Genomic DNA, 17,444 nt, shown 5'->3' on the forward strand with positions numbered 1-17,444 from the left:
CCCGAAGAACCAGGCAAATGATCTGAGTCCAGAGGGCAGCAGAAGAGGTTGGGTCCCTCTTCTGTCAGAAGCTCTTTCCTTCAGACAGAAGTCAGCACTTAACAAACCACGTCGGGCTCTCTAAGGTAGGATAATGGAGCACCAAAGGAAGGAACTCTTGCATCGCAAGGCAGTTTTTCTCTTTCTAGGGACACAGTATTTTCCATCTAATGAAAGAGGAAAACAAGAAAGGGGAAGGAGAAGCACAGGGTAGCAAGGACAGTCTTCTGCTGTCAAAGCAGTTCTGCCATTGCTTTCCCTGTGTCCTTAACTCCCCAGCCCTGTCCCACTGCATGCCCTTCCCAGGCGCCTCGCTCAGGCAGGCCTCCAAGGTGGTCCCGTCTCCAACTTCTCTTGTTTCTCCAATCAGAACATCAGAGACCAATCATCAACTGCCAAAGCACATACACTAATAACACAGCAAACATAGATAAAATGAACAATGATAAGTAGAGATAAGAATAATAATACAATATTCTTATCCAAATGTGAAGATTTGACCTAATTCTTGTCATAGAGGAATTCATTGTTGAGGACTTTAAGATCATATGGGAAAAAGAATATGGAAACCATGGACATGGATGAACCTATAAGAGAGTACTTTAAAGTCATTTTGCATGCAAAAAAAGTAAAACAGCACATAAAATCAATAAATGATAGGTAATAGAGATATCACTAGAATATTAAGTATTTTGGGTGTAAACACCATGCTTGTTCTGTTTCACTGCTATGTATATATATATTTCCCCAGTACCTAGGTAAGTGACTGCTATGTAACCTTGCTAAATGTTTGTTTTCTGATTAGCTAAATTGCTGATTTAATTTTAACTTATTGGGTTTAGTTCAAAGTGCTCATACATTTGATTTATTTTTTGTGGGTTATTGTACTTTATTTGCTCCTCCATCTAAATATTCAGTGCTTTCTTCTCCTTATTTTTGGGGGTCCCAATTCCCGCATCCTACCAGGATCCTGGAGATGGAAAATACCTTGAGCATTTGTGATAGAAAGAGATTTAGATCACCTTTATGTGACCTGCTTATTCCACTAGAGCTGAACAGCATTTTTAACTATGCCCTCCCCCGGCCCCAAAAAGGCAGAGGTAAATAGCCTTCGCTCAGCCTATGAAAACATGTGCCCGAGTACATTTCTAACCCATTTGACGTACATCTCAGTTCCGATTCTTCTCCGTCTCCTTTGCTGGCACTACTCTTCTAAATGTGGGCGTTGCCTAGGTCCTAGTCTTGATCCTCCTTCTCTTTTTCCCCTGTTTTATCTTCCTAAGTGATCTCATCCATTCCTGTGGCTTTAAATACCAAATGCATGCTGCTGGCTTCCAAATGCATATGTCCGGGCTTGACCTACTTTTAAGCTCCAAATCTGTATCCCCAATCCCCTACTTAACATTTTTAACTGAATGTCTTACAGGTAAAACAAATAAACCATTTTACTAAGTCCAAAATGAACTTTTGATTTTTACCCCTCCTCTTAATCACCCACCACCCCCAACCGGTTCTATTCCTAATCTTCCCTATGTCTGTACCTTGCACTGCACAGTATATAGTACAATGCTCTCTACACTTCTCAATGGTGTTGGCCCCACATAGTACTGTATCGAGTATATTGAATATTGTAAAATCACCCACCCAACTGCTGAAGCCACAGAGCCATCCTGGGTTCTGACCCACTTACCCTCCCTCTCTAATTCTTTAACAAGTGTATGTTTGTTTGTTTGTTTGTTTTTTGTTTTTTTGTGTGTGTGAGATGGATGGCGTCTTGCTCTGTTGCCAGGCTGGAGTGCAGTGGCACAATCTTGGCTCACTGCAACCTCTGCCTCCTGGTTTCAAGCAATTCTCCTGCCTCAGCCTCCTGAATAGCTGGGACTACAGACGTGCACCATCATGCCCCGCTAATTTTTGTACTTTTAGTAGAGACGGGGTTTTGTCATGTTGGCCAGGCTGGTCTCAAACTCCTGACCTCAGGTGATCCACCCACCTTAGCCTCCCAAAGTGCTGGGATTACATGCATGAGCCACTGTATCTGGCCTTGAACACGTGTAGTGGTTTTTGGCTCCAAAATCATCTGCCTATTTATCTCCAGTTCCACTCTTAACACCCGAGTCTAAGCTACTATTATCTCTTGTCCAAACCAAGGCAAAAATCTCCTCCCTGCTATCAGTCTTGCCAGTCTTGCCTTTTGAAGAACTAATCTCTACATAGCAGCAAAGGTGACCTTTATAAATAGAAAACCTATAGCATCAATGCCCTCCACACCGCTCAATGGGTGTGGGCCCTATTATACTTGGAACACAATGAAAAGTCATCACGATGACCGACAAGGCTCTACTCGAAGTGCCCCCTCTGTACTTACCTAAATTCACTGCAAGCCCTTTCCCTCCTACCTCTCCAGGCTCCCTATGTGCCCCACACAGTACATGCTGGCCATCTGACAGCTCCTAAAACGAAATGTGAACTTTCCTGCCCTAAGGCCTTGGAAATTACTTTTTCCTGGGACTGAAAGACTCTTCCCTCTGCTACCTTTTTGTTTTGTTTTGTTTCTGTTTTGACAAGTTGCAAACATGTAACAAACATCTGTGTTCTACCACCAAAAATTAATAGTTGTTAACTTTTTGACATTTTTCCTTGGATTTGAACATTAACAAAAGAATAATATAAAGGTAAAATCTCCTTGTTCTGCCTGTGTTCCATCCTACTTTCTCCTTACTCAGAATGAGTAAGGGATATTGCTGGTTCTTTACGCTATGTGTGTTTCTTTCTTCCTTCTGTTTAGCAAAACCTTGACTTGTTAAGACATTCATGCACTGCCCATCCCCACCTCCACCCTCTTCCCCAGCACCCTCATGTGTGCAGCAGAGGCCATTTGCAGCATGATTGTGGCCCAGGAGATAAAAGGGCAAGTTTCCCGGAGGCTGTGTTTCATTTTGACCCAGGCTATCCAGCAGGGAGCTTGTAGCACATCTAGAGGCTCCTATCCTCTCTCTCCTGCCGTCACATGTTTGCCTTCAGAGAACTGGGATGGGACCACAAGAGCCAGGCTCTTTGAATTGCTGATCCACTGCCGAGGTCTGAACCATATGACACTCTTTTGTTCAGTCCTTACCATGTGTCATCACTTATCTCAACATCACTGTCTGAGCTAAACCAAAAACATCAACATCACAAATAGAAGGAAACTGGACCTCGTACGTGTCCTACTCCATGCCTCTCCTCCAAAAAAAGAAAGAAAAATGATTTCTCCTGCTATATCAAATCATTTTTTGGTCAGTGTACTATTTTTATCATAGTTGTATGTGTGTTTAAACTCAGTGCCATGAAAGACTTTTGCAAGATTAAATCTCCACTGCAATACAAAATGTTTAAAATCTCAGTTAAGAACTGACCTCCTTGTCTCCTCTCTGCTTGTAGGTTGTGGCATGTTTACCTTCCTGTCGTCTGTCACTGCTGCTGTCAGTGGCCTCCTGGTGGGTTATGAACTTGGGCTCATCTCTGGGGCTCTTCTTCAGATCAAAACCTTATTAGCCCTGAGCTGCCATGAGCAGGAAATGGTTGTGAGCTCCCTCCTCATTGGAGCCCTCCTGGCCTCACTCACTGGAGGGGTCCTGATAGACAGGTATGGAAGAAGGACAGCAATCATCTTGTCTTCCTGCCTGCTTGGACTCGGAAGCTTAGTCTTGATTCTCAGTTTATCCTACACGGTTCTTATAGCGGGACGTATTGCCATAGGGGTCTCCATCTCTCTGTCTTCCATTGCCACTTGTGTTTACATTGCAGAGATTGCTCCTCAACACAGAAGAGGCCTCCTTGTGTCACTGAATGAGCTGATGATTGTCATCGGCATTCTTTTTGCCTATATTTCAAATTATGCATTTGCCAATGTTTTCCATGGCTGGAAGTACATGTTTGGTCTTGTTATTCCCTTGGGAGTTTTGCAAGCAATTGCAATGTATTTTCTTCCTCCAAGCCCTCGGTTTCTGGTGATGAAAGGACAAGAGGAAGCTGCTAGCAAGGTTCTTGGAAGGTTAAGAGGACTCTCAGATACAACTGAGGAACTCACAGTGATCAAATCCTCCTTGAAAGATGAATACCAGTATAGTTTTTGGGATCTGTTTCGTTCAAAAGACAACATGCGAACCCGAATCATGATAGGACTAACACTGGTATTTTTTGTACAAGTCACTGGCCAGCCAAACATATTGTTCTATGCATCAACTGTTTTGAAGTCAGTTGGCTTTCAAAGCAATGAGGCAGCTAGCCTCGCCTCCACTGGGGTTGGAGTCGTCAAGGTCATTAGCACCATCCCCGCCACTGTTCTTGTAGACCACGTTGGCAGCAAGACATTCCTCTGCATCGGCTCCTCTGTGATGGCAGCTTCGTTGGTGACCATGGGCATCGTAAATCTCAACATCCACATGAACTTCACCAATATCTGCAGAAGTCACAGTTCTATCAACGAGTCCTTGGATGAGTCTGTGATTTATGAACCAGGAAACCTGTCAGCCAGCAATACTACTCTCAGAGACCACTTCAAAGGGATGGCTTCCCACAGCAGAAGCTCACTCATGCCCCTGAGAAATGATGTGGATAAGAGAGCGGAGACAACCTCAGCATCCTTGCTAAATGCTGGATTAAGCCATACTGAGTACCAGATAGTCGCAGACCCTGCGGACGTCCCAGCTTTTTTGAAATGGCTGTCCTTAGCCAGCTTGCTTGTTTATGTTGCTGCTTTTTCCATTGGTCTAGGACCAAGTAAGTGCTTTATTCTTTATTCCTTCCCTCTTTCCCCCTGTTAATATTAATGTATTGCTTTTGACCAGTCAGAGCATGGTACTGCTGTAGTCCCTCATACATATAAGTGCTAGAAGCAAGACCAGGATAACATTGGTCATTTGATGCTCCTTCTAATGCAGAAGGCTTTTATCACTTATATCTGCCTCTGAAAAGTACAGGGCTAGTGTTCAATTGAAAGATACGTTTCCCACTATCTGTCACAGGAGGATACTTTAACTCCCATTGATTGAGGATGAACCAGACCTGGAAAGATATTTACTGCCCAAGGGAATTACATTGCTTTGTGAAAGCAAAATTTGCTGCGGTAGCATTTTCCTCCATATCATCTCTGAGTTTCTTCCTATGTAGAAGAAAAAAATTCAAATGTTTAGATTTTCTTAAAGACACAATAGTGGATGCATTCTTGTGATAGTAAAGAAGGAGGACATTATGAGTTGAGAAGGAGGATGAATTATTTTTTTTAGTACATCTTATTCACTAGAGTAGCCTCCTAGGGCACTTTACTCTTTTCCATTAAACAGAAGCATGAAAGTCTAGTTACTATCATTCAACATAATACAAACAATTGACAGGGACATAGCCATGAGGTTGTTTTATTTTATAGAACTAGTCTGCTCTAATGACAAAGTATGAACACCTCTCTTCGGCAAACTCTTTTAGAGATGGATTTATTAGAATAGATTGTTTGTGGCAGTTTTCTCGTCTATTAGCCTCATATCTAAAGCCTGAAGGTCTCTGTGGGGAGATAGATTGTGAAGGGTAGCATCTATTACTTCACCTCCTGCCCCATTCCTCTCTCTCTTTCTTTTCTAGTCCTCTCCTTCCTTTCTCTTTCTTTCCCAGTCCTTCCCTCTCTATCACAAAGTTGGTTTTGAAACCTGTTGACAAGGATCAAGGAGGCAATCAAATTGGCTCAAATAATGGAAAGCATTGCAGGTTTGGAGCAGTAAGAAGACATAGGTTGTGCTGAAGAAGAAGGAATTTCCTGGAGAGAGGTAGGGCTCTGGTTCCAGGTACTGGACAGGGTTTCTGGGAAGAAGGTCAGGTAGGGGCTTGCTCTAGTCATCCACTGCTAACTCATTAACTATTCATTCAAGTGATATGTATTGACTGATGAACCTTTTCATAACCAAGAACTATGCTAAATGCTGGGGAAAGGGTAATAAGACAGATAACTGTCCCTATCTTCAGTGAGATTGTAGGTGAGTGGACTGAGCTACACTCTCTGTATCTGCCTCTTTGTGGTCAGCAACCAGCAGGTTGGGCCTGCTTGATCTCAGTTAATAACTAGACCTGCACATGGCTGATATGGACTCTCCTGCTCTAACTCTGCCTCCTCATTTTTCAGCTTCTACTCACACTTCTAAGTGCACTTAGTTCCTAGATTCTGATTTGTTCAAATTCTTGGGCAAAATCTGATTGACACTGCTCTTTGCTGTGCCAAGTCAGAGATGGAAGTTCAGGCCTAATCAGCTGTGGCAAGATTGGGTCATGGTCCAAGGCGTGGAAGACTGAAAGTTGGCCCTTTCTCTGCACTGTGAGTAGACATATTTCCTCCTGTAAGACGGCTTGGACAGACAGAGTAAACATTACAATACCAGCAGCCTCTGATGACTCAGACTTCTTCCTGAACCTTAAACCTGCTTTTTAAGACTTAACAATGATAATTACTATTAATGAACAGTTTCCTGGGAACAGATTTCTACCATTATTTTGGGATTCAATTATATTGAGTATATACCTATGAGATACTTATGTGACTACTATGATACTTTAATGAAATTTGAGCTAACATCTTATTTGTATTTTTATTTATTTTATTTTTATTACATTTTTATTTTATTTATTTACATTCTTATTTCAAAAAATTCTTCAAAGCAGAAGGACAAGACATGGGTGCAGTCTTATACAAGATACAACTTAGATTTGGGTATGAAACTTCTCTATGCTAACAAGCACAGTAAGTTTTGCACATTTGATAAACTTCAGGTGGTAGTCCCATTGGTTTCTTCTGCTAGCATCTCTTCTTCTTGTGTATTCATCATAAAACTAAAAATATTTCCTTTGTACATCAACTTTCTTGGTCCAATGTTTTGAAATGTCAAGAATCAACTGAGAGTGTGAGAAAAAGTCACAAAAAAGAAAGGGATACCCTCCTCATTCTCATTCAGAAAACCTCTCAGGGTGAAAGGAGACACATCATGGCACATAGCATAATGTGAGAGACATTGATCTTCGGTCTCTGAACCGACCTACTCGTGGTTAGAGTCCTTCCAATCTCATGCTATCCATCTCTCTTTAGTTTTGGGGCAATTTTGAAAAATGCAGCAAACCTTCCAGTCTAACATATCATTTGATACCTTATTGTATTAGAGCAAGAGTTCTCCTTTTCAGAAAACCAAATTTGATTTTAGAAAAAATTACTGGATACTGGGCATGGTGGCTTATGCCTGTAATCCCAGCATGTTGGGAGGCTGAGGGGTGGATTACTTGAAGTCAGGAATTCGAGACCAGCCTGGCCAACATGGTGAAACCCCGTCTCTACTAAAAATACAAAAATTAGCTGGGTATGGTGGTGCACAACTGTAATCCCAGCTACCCAGGAGACTGAGGCAGGAAAATCGCTTAAACCCAGGAGGCAGAGGTTGCAGAGAACATTGCATTGCAGCCTAGGCAACAGAGTGAGACTCTGTCTCCAAAACAGAAAAAAAAAAAAAAAAAGAAAACATGATTGGTGGCTGTTTGTCTTTCAATAATATTCTACGTGAATTCTTTTAAAGTATAGTTTAAGCTTTAGATTCCACTAATATTTATTGACACCTAGTATGTCAAATACTGTGCTAGGCAGTTTTTACCTACTTTGGAGTACTTCATTTTACCTTCAAAACAAGCCTGAGAAGAAAGGATATTCACTGCATTTTACAAATGAAGATAGTGAGTCACAAAGAAATTAAGTGACTCGCTGAAATAAATGAAAACATGTTTTGTCTTCTGAAATTCAACATTAATCTCAAGTATAAGACAAGAATAAGCAATCCTGTGTTGGTCTTGAGAGTAAATGTTAATTACTTTTAGTTCGGTCTTCTCCTTGAAAGTCCACTAGAAGGAAGAATGAATAAAAATAGTCTATCATTGTCCTTCCATCAGGATACTCATGGACCATTCTGCATTTTTGCAAAATAGAGACATAGTGCTTTTCTGAAGCTCTGTTAAGTAAGTGAACATGTACTTTTTATAAGACTGAATTACAGGAAAAAAGAGAAGGGTAATAACAAGAAGAGAGTTTTTGCTGCACATTTACTTGCACAACTGAGTGTATTAAAATGTTGGATGCAGAATTCAAGCTCAGCGGATATAACAAGGACCAAATTAACAATGACTTAAACAAAGTTAGATGTTTCTTTCTCTCGTACTTAACAGGTGTAGTTGGGCAGTTCTGGGTGTTGTGGAGGTATCCAGCGTCAGACACCTGAAGTCTGCAGTTTTTCTAGACCTTATTTCAGCCACTACTTTAATGCTGGTTTCTAGTCTATCATGATGACCATTTATATAAGATGCATTTTTAAATCTCATGCATATTAAAATGCATTTTAAAATCTCATCATCATTTATTCATAGCTAAAGGTCCCTTGGGAATAAGTAAAAATGCACGAGTGCAGTCAACTAAACGGAGGTTGGGTAGAGAAAGGCGTGGGTAATCTCTAGACAGCCTGAGCAATTGCAGCAGGGAGTTCGAACGGCTGTGAGTGATACAGTAAGGAATTTCTTACAGGGATTCGGCATCGTGCAATTGTAGAAGAAGCTGAGAACACAAAGGTCTGGAAGGGGACCAGGTCTGGGGAAAAAGGAAAAATTTATTAATCAAGGCACGGAGGGAAGTCGGTGGAGAAGCCCGTGGAAGGCTGCGGCCTTGGCATCTGGCGGTGGCCTGAAGCTTCTGCTTGGCAGCAGAGCAGACAGGAGAAAAGCTGGACTCAAAGCAGAGGGAAGCAGAGACGACCCACTGAATCCGGTAGACAAACTGGAATCCATGAGCAGAAACTGCAGCACGCATGTCTCTCACCGCTTCACTCCAGTGAGGCAGGCGACCTGCAGAAAACCTGCTGCCTTCTCCCGGAGCCTGCTCCAGTGCTTGGAGAAGTTGCAAGAGGAGATCTGGCCACACTCGCTGCCTTCCACCCCAACAAGGGGAACCAGTACGGGCAGCAGGGTGCACGAGCTGCGGTGGTGGCTGGGCCTGGCACCAACGCCTCAAGCACAGCACTGTGGGGTCACTTTGGCCTTCCAAATCATGCAAATTTCTCTTCTTTCCAACCCTTGCCTGGAGCTACCCAGGGAAGGGAACTCTGGGAAATGTCCTTCCAGCTTAGCTAAGTAACACGGCACAAAATCACCACCGTAACAGACTCTGGCCTAAGAGAGAATACATGTGACTATGGGCGAGAAAGATTTCAAAAGGTCAAGGGCCCTGAATTCAGTCCATTGCTGCCATAGACTTTAAAAATCAAAATGTTAATTATTCAAATATATGACTAGCTCCCATTCCATCTAAAACAAGAGGTGAGGTCATTTCATTAACATCTCCTGGCATTCTGTTTCTTTAGCTACAAAACTGAAAAACACATTTGCTAATGCATTATAAAGGCTTTCCTGCTTGTTTTCCCAAGAACGTTAATTATCTCCCTTGAGCTGATGACTCTCACTTATCTCCAGTTCCATCTCAAACATGATTTCTGCTTCTTTTTTTCCCAATGGGTTACTAAACTCTTCCCCCTCCATGCTTCACTGTCAGCCAAACACAACAACCCTAAAGCTGAATTCTTTTTCCTTATACCAGAGTTCTTTACACTTCCATTCCCTTTCCAGAGGGCAGTCACTCTTCTGCTACTCCGAGCGATGCTCTGGGGCTTTTTCTCAGTTCAGTCAGTGATTGCAATGGCTCTTGTATTTATGGTTTCCTTCCTATTTCTGCCAGCCAGTGCTACCTCTTATCATCTCATCGTCAGATTACTGGGAAACCCTTCCAGAAGTCTTTGTCTATTCCAGGTCCTTCTCACACTCATCCATCCTCCAGACCACTGTCAACCAAAAATGAGTGACCAACTCTCCAAAGCAAAGAGTTTAATAGGGAATAGCAGGGGGATTGCAAACCTGTGATATGCATGCTGTGATGGATCATAAACCTATCTGGGGGTTGGGGTAAAATGGAAGCTTTTAAAGACAAAAAGAAGTCCATGCAGACTGTAACCAAAGGTTACAAAGAGCAAAGGTAACAGGGATTTGTTACAGGAGCTGGCATTAGCTTATTGGTTGGTAGAGGCAGACTTGCTAGTCAAGTGTCCTTGTGTAAACAGAATATTTGGAATACTACAGTCTTGAGGGATTTTCTTGCAGTAAGTCCTGTTACAGGAAAACATGTATTACATACAGAAATCTCTTGTAATAAGAGCTGCCTCTTTCCTGCCCTCCTGACTCCATTTTGTTTGTGTTTTGACATAAGTGATTCCATTTTAGCATTGGCAACTTTCATACCAATATTCCTTAAATACCATTTTTCTCATGTCACCAATGTTTATAAATCTTCAAAGATCGCCTCCTTTCTCCCACGACATACAAGTCAAATGCCTTTCAAGATGAAAGGGAGATTAGAAATCATCTGGTGCAACATTTTTCTTTTTCTTTTTTTCTGAGATGGAATTCCACTCTTGTCGCCCAGGTTAGAGTGCAATGGTGCGATCTCAGCTCACTGCAACCTCCGCCTCCAGGTTCAAGAGTTTCTCCTGCTTTAGCCTCCCAAGTAGCTGGGATTACAGGCACCCATCGCCACACCTGGCTAATTTTTGTATTTTTAGTAGAGACGGGGTTTCACCATGTTGGCCAGGCTGGTCTCAAACTCCTGACCTTAAGTGATCCACCCAACTCAGCCTCCCAAAGTGCTGAGATTACAGGCATGAGCCATTTAATAGAAAATAAATAAAAGAAATTCTGGGAGATTGAGGACACACATATTTGGGACTAGAATCCCAGGTACTTGAAGGCTAATCTATGTTCTTTCTCCTTCTATATCACCTATGGTTAAGGTAAAAATTCTGTGGTTTTTCAGGGTCTTCCATGGTCTCACCCAGCTCTGTCAGGGCATCTGCATGACCATAGGGTCACGATTTACTTATGCTCTAGGGTCGGCATACACTCCACGTAACAGACAAGGTGATTGATGTCCCCGGGATTGTGCAATGAGGCAGTACTTTACCAATGTGGGTTTATTCCCCACTGCTCCACACCCAGCTCAATAAACACAAAGCACTTTTGTGGCTTCTTCCTTCTCCCTCTACTCTATCCAGATCCCTTTTTTTTTTTTTTTTTTTTTGAGATGGAGTCTTGTTCCCATCGAACAGGCTGGAGGCAGGCTGGAATGGTGTGATGAGATCTCGGCTCACTGCAACCTCCACCTTCCGGGTTCAAGCGATTCTCCTTCCTCAGCCTCCCAAGTAGCTGAGATTACAGACGTGTGTCACCACGCCCTGCTAATTCGCCCAGCTAATTTGTGTATTTTTAGTAAAGATGGGGTTTCGTCATGTTGGCCAGGCTGGTCTCGAATTCCTGACCTCAGATGATTCACCCATCTCGGCCTCCCAAAGTGCTAGGGTTACAAGCGTGAGCCACTGCACCTGGCCCCTCTTTTTGAAGCTTAATGAAAGTTTTATCTCCACTTTGAATCCACTCCATTTTTTAGAGGTCTTTATTTGTATGAGCAACTAGTGTGTTTCTAGAGTAATTCAGTTCTGGGCTACCAAGAGTGTAAATCTAAAATCAGAAAACCTCTGTTCTAATCCCAGCCCTTCTACTTACTGGCCGTGTGACCTCTAAGTGATTTTTCTTCTCTGAGCTGTTTCTAATCTATGAAATGGGCATGGTAATAGCTGTCCTATCTCCTAGAGCACATCAGATGACCTAATATATGTGAGAGTGCTTTAGATGCTATAAAGTATGAGAGTATGATGTAACGTAAGTGACGATGTGAGAACACCTCTTAGTCCTTAGCAATAGTGTATTACTTCTGTATGTTTATTTGGTTTATTAACCAGAATGTAGATACAGACTGGAAGCATTTTCAAGGAGGCAACATCTCACATTTGTTCTTTCGGACTCTTTAAGTGAGCAACGCATGAGTCTTTAAAAATCAGGCTGGTTTACTTACCTTTGTGTTTTTAAGCCGGGAGGAGGAAAAGGACTTAAAAATGCGATGCAGGCATAGGGAAGGTTTCAAATTGGGTTTCTTTACTTGTGTAAAGACCTGGCTAGTGGGCAGGCTAGGGACCAGGTAAGCTAGAAACACTATCCTGTTCCTGCCAGACACTATCACCAGGTTTTTGCAGAACAATTCATGACTTGTACATGATTTAAAAAAAAAAATCTCTTTCTGATTTTGGCAGTAAGAAAAGATGCAGGAGATGTAGTAGTGTTAAGAAACAGGTAGTGGCACGTATTTAGGCATTTCTTTGTTAAGGTATAAATAGTTATTCCAGAATTTGGGACACCATATCTAAAAGTTGTTCTAGGTGTTTTTGGATCCTCTGCTTTTTGCTACAACATGGAGAAGAGGGGCGTTGGAGAACTTCTTAGACCAAAAGCAATGCCAGTGAGATGGAGAATCTCAGGGTTGAAGGAAGTTGGGGTCTAGGAAAGGGAAATGCTTCTTATGTCTCATGAACTGCCCAATTTACAACTGCAGGTGCAAGGACTGGCCTAGGTATTCACACTTGAGGCTTGGAGTCACACTGTCAGAGACAGGAATCCAAATCACACCTTCTAAAGAGAACAGTCATTTCACATTCTTATCTTGGGGCTATGAATTCCTCTCATATTTTTAAAAGAGATCTGAATAATTATCCTTTTTTTTTCTTGCTAAGAGCCAGTCTTTTATCTCCATATTCACGTTTTAGTTTCTTTCTCTTTTCTAAAGAAAATATACCATAGTAATTCAATTTCAATCCCCAAAACTGTATTCTAGGGCATTGGTATAAACTATATAAACTAGTTGGAGTTTAAAGAAGATTTTTATTAGGAACAAGCTTTTCATACCAGATCTTGAATGCATTACAAAACTTATTAACCTGATGTGATTAGTGCTCAGGTATTTCATTTAGAGAATTTATTGCCTGTAATACAAACAAATCCTCTGTGTGAACAGAAGTATGAAGGGAAAAGTACTTGCTGTTCTAAAGTAAAATTGAAAGCAAGATTAAACCATTCTTATTAGACCTTCTTAAATATGGATTGGCTTAGAACAACATTCTTAATTGTGCTAGATCACAGCATGGTTTTCTTCTGCCAGGAAAGCGTTTTTATTCTTAAAGTAGATCCCCACGTCATTTTACTTTCTGGTTCCCTGTTTCCCTAACTGTAAAATAATTGGGTTGCCCTAGAATTTAGAATTCAGAAGGGGGTACACATGTAATCTTATGTTGTTGTTTTTTTGTCTTTTTTTTTTTTTTTTGAGAGGGAGTCTCACTCTGTCATCCAGGCTGGTGTGCAGTGGCGTGATCTTGGCTCACTGCAACCTCCACCTCCCAGGCTCAAGTGATTCTCCTGCCTCGGCCTCCCAAGTAGCTGGGATTATAGTTATGCACCACCACCGTGCCCGGCTAATTTATGTAGTTTTAGTAGAGACGGTGTTTCACCATGGCCAGACTGGTCTTGAACATCTGACCTTAAGTGATCCACCCCCCTTGGCCTCCCAAAGTGCTGGGATTACAGTCATGAGCCACTGTGCCCGACATCTTATGTACTTTTAAAATGCATTTAAAATATGCTAAGAAGGGGTCCATGGGCTCCATCAGCTTACCAGAGAGATGAAAAGCCCCTCCCTTCCATTTTTCTGTAGCTAACATTAAAACTCTTTCATCAAATAAAATCAGAATATATACTTATTAATCACCCTGTTGTCCATATCTTATCTTTCATTTTAAATATGTTCAAAATCTCACCTCAACTCTCCACTGTTTCTGGGGTGCTCTTGATCATCACTTTAGCTCCTTTTAATAACAGAGTTTTTCTAACATGGTTCAAGTTTCACAACACAGAAGCACAGATTCTTGACATTGTGAAGACACAGAATCATGTGCAGATTTTTGTATTCATGCTTCACAAGTAAAGTCAAGATGAGCCAAAACCCAAAGCATAATATTATTATTTCATGAGTTCATCTGAGGTGATACTTGTGTAGAAACCCAGCCCTCCTTAAAATAGCCACTGTAACTCAGAAAAACATGTATGACTAGCTTTTCTTCATAACAATTATAAGGGCTTTTTTAATCAAAAAATTTATGTTTCCATAAACTAATTAATTGTCCTCTTCTTTCATCTCATGATGAATAACTTTTCACTGTGAGCAGATGGAAGACATTTTTCCCAAGGTCACATATGAAATTAGGTACTGAAGCTGTGACTTCAGCTACCTTTGTATTCACATATTCAAGTGACTGGTGACACCAAATAACCTCCCCTGATCTCTTCTACCACCTTTGAGGACTCAAATGGGCAGGAATTCCAGCAAGAAAACATCTTGGTGTGAGCACAAAGAGGAGATAGAGAAGCGGTAGGGACTCATTGATTCACTCACACATCCAGCAAGTGTGTCTTGCTCACCCACAACATGGGCACAGAACCAGGTGCTGGAGATCAACATCTTACTTTCATGGAGCTAGCGATGGAGACAGGCAAAAAGAAAAAAAAAGAAAGAAAAAAACCACATCTATGATACAGTTTCAGGAGACAGAAGTGTTAAAATTTAGGTGGAAGTGAGAGTAATAAAGGAAAATAAAGGAGGGTAAGTGAAAGGGCATGCTTGAAGGAGGGTTACTTCAGATATGATGGTGACTGAGGCGTTTCTGGGATTGTAATATTTGGGCCCAGGTGTGTATGAAGAAAGCAGTGTGACGATCTCGGAGGAGGGGGTCTTGAAGCAGAGCTAATGACAGGTCAGATGGCTTTGAGAACATGAGCTTGAAGAGTGAGGAGATCTGCAAGAAAGCCATTGTGTTTGAATTTGGACATGGCTTTGGCATTGGAATGCCTGGCCTTGACCACTGTGTAAGACTTTGGGCGAGTCCATTGATCTCACTAGCTTTCAGTTTTCTTATCTAGAAAACAGGGCAGTCATATCCACCTGTGGCCTAAATGTGGAGTTAAATGAAGCAGTCTGTATAAAGTCCTCCTAGTTCAATGCATGGTGTGTGGCATGGACTTAATACGCTTAGTCATTAGTGTTACTAAATGTCTGGCTGTGGTCTAGACATGAGGTGAACAGTTCTGATAATGCCAGCAGTGACTTCAACAGGCATTTTGCTGAAGTCACTCTGGGACACACAGAAAGTGCTTCAAGCCCTTTATTGATTTATGATGCTGTGGTCATCTTTCCCCCCCCACACATAATTCCAGCTGAGTCAGGACCACAAAGACCAGATTTGTGGCTTTGAGAAGTATAGTTCAATCCTAGGTCACCTGCAGTCTAGAGGGCATCCTAGGAAACCAGACAGGTTTTAAGAAAATCATGACGCTTTGGTGAAAGATGAAGGGTGAGATATAGGCAGAGAAACATGCAAATGTCCACTCTTCTAAGTTGGTGCAGCTAATTTAGACTATATGTCCTGTGCAAACATAAACTCTTCCCTGTTCACATTGGCTCCTCCAAGACTCACATGGCACCTGGCCCATAATTGGGGCTCAATAAACATTTGTTGGATGAATCAAAAAATTCTTTCTAGAACTCTTTCAGCTCCTATGATTAAGGGGGAGCTCTATCGTCTGGGGCTGGATATCCTGATCTCCTCTAGTATGACTCTGACCCAATATCCAGGGAGTGAGAGGTGACTGTGGCTTGTGCAGAACCTCATGTACATTTGATCAAAAATTATTTCTGAGTAAAGCTACTAAATTGAGGATTCAAGGCCATCTCCAATATTTGGTGACTAAAGCATGTTTGTATTTTAAATTCACTAAAATTAAGGCCATTTAAAAAAATTTACACTGTTAGACAAAATTCATTTATAAGTTTTTCCATGCTTTTCTCTAAATATAAGACCCAGCTTCCTCTGACAAAAAGATTGAGAATAGCTAATCCAAGGTAGGATACTTATTCCTACCTTGGTTTCATGTAATTGAATGTACTTAAACTTGACTCTTTACCAAAAAGATTGGAGGAAATTCCTTCGATTGTTTTCCTAAAAGAAATATGTGACAATCTGAACCTGGAATTTGGGAGGGAGGTGTTTTTGCTTACCTAATTAAACATTAGAGTTTATAGAAATATTTTAATGGATTATCTCAGGCTTAAGAATCACATTAAATCTCTCAGATGTGAATGAGCAATCTAAAGTTGATAATAGCAATAAAACATCTTCGTAGAAAAATCATACCATAGCCAGAAGTAATCAAACTATCAATAACTATAAGGGGCTGAGATTTTATCCCACTTGCAAGCTAACTGTAAGGGTTATCGTGGAGTTTAAAATGAGGAAACTGAGGCCAACACAAAAAGATTAAATGCCAATTTATTCAGCTCCCGGGCGAGGTTCCGTGGTCCCGGGGAAAGAGGCCAGGGAAGTCACACCTGACTCTTCTGGGCGTGGGGTTTTATAGGGAGTGAAGGCGTTTGATTGGTTGCGGGGAAACAGGGCGTGGTCGGGGCAGGCTGCTATTGGTAGGTAGGCAGGGTTTTCCAACGGCAGGGCTAGGTGTCGAGTGCAGAGCTTAGTGCTGAGTGCAGAGGGGTTTTCCAAGGCGGGCTAGGTGCCGAGTGCAGAAGTGGGCGTGTCCAAGCTCCCGAGGCAGCCGGCCTTACACTAACAAGTTAGCCTGTTATTTCCACAAGTTAACAAGTTAGCCTGTCAATATCCACAAATGAATATTGACAAAAAACACAAGGCTCCTTGGTCAGAGACAAAGGGCTGTTTACTATCCATAGCAAAACAGTAGCCAGAACTTCAGCACTTGCCCCGCTTCTCCAAGCCCCAGTACTCACAACTCATCACAAAGGGGGCCAGATGACACCCTCACATAATTTTTTTTTTTAATGAGGGAACCCCAGCTTAGCAAAGCCACATTTTTTTTTTTTAATAATAGAGGTAAAGTCACCCTGATGTCTTCCCTGGAGGGAGACATGATCTTTATGTATTTATGTATTTATTTATTTATTTTTATTCTTTTGTTATTTTTTCTAGGAGACATTATCTTTAGTGAACAGGCAACAAATGTGCCCTTTGCTCCAGCAGGTAGCACTATCTTTATCTCCAAGGCTATTTATTATGCAGCCTACAACAAGGCTATTATACAAGCAGCCTTGGAAAAGACAGCCTGGAGCAAAGACAGTCAGTGCCTTTGCCCACAAGACATGAAGAAATGTGAGAGACCCACGGAAAACTGGCTCCCAACCCAAATATTCTAACTCAAATGTCTTTCTTTCTGTTCTAAACAACACACTAGAATTTTGAAAAACTCAAAGACCCTAGAGCCTAGCTTTTTGTTCTGTTTCATTTTATGGAGCTGTACCAGCCTACTGGAGGATGGGCATCAATGTTGGAAGTGTAAGAGTCATCTGA

General features: G+C 41.7%; 1 protein-coding gene across 2 annotated transcripts in view; it reads left to right on the forward strand.

The window, feature by feature from the left end:
- SLC2A12 (solute carrier family 2 member 12) overlaps window positions 1–17,444 on the forward strand; it is a 69,597-nt gene that overhangs the window by 24,253 nt on the left and 27,900 nt on the right. For both annotated transcript variants that reach the window (XM_032274728.1, XM_032274727.1), the window contains exon 2: window positions 3,463–4,803. In XM_032274728.1, the coding sequence (XP_032130619.1) occupies window positions 3,463–4,803 (1,341 nt within the window). The remainder of the gene's footprint in view (window positions 1–3,462; window positions 4,804–17,444) is intronic.

The sequence above is a fragment of the Sapajus apella genome, unplaced genomic scaffold, assembly GCF_009761245.1.
Source record: "Sapajus apella isolate SASKATOON/1434 unplaced genomic scaffold, GSC_monkey_1.0 scaffold6, whole genome shotgun sequence".
In the NCBI taxonomy this organism is placed as follows: Eukaryota; Metazoa; Chordata; class Mammalia; order Primates; family Cebidae; genus Sapajus; species Sapajus apella.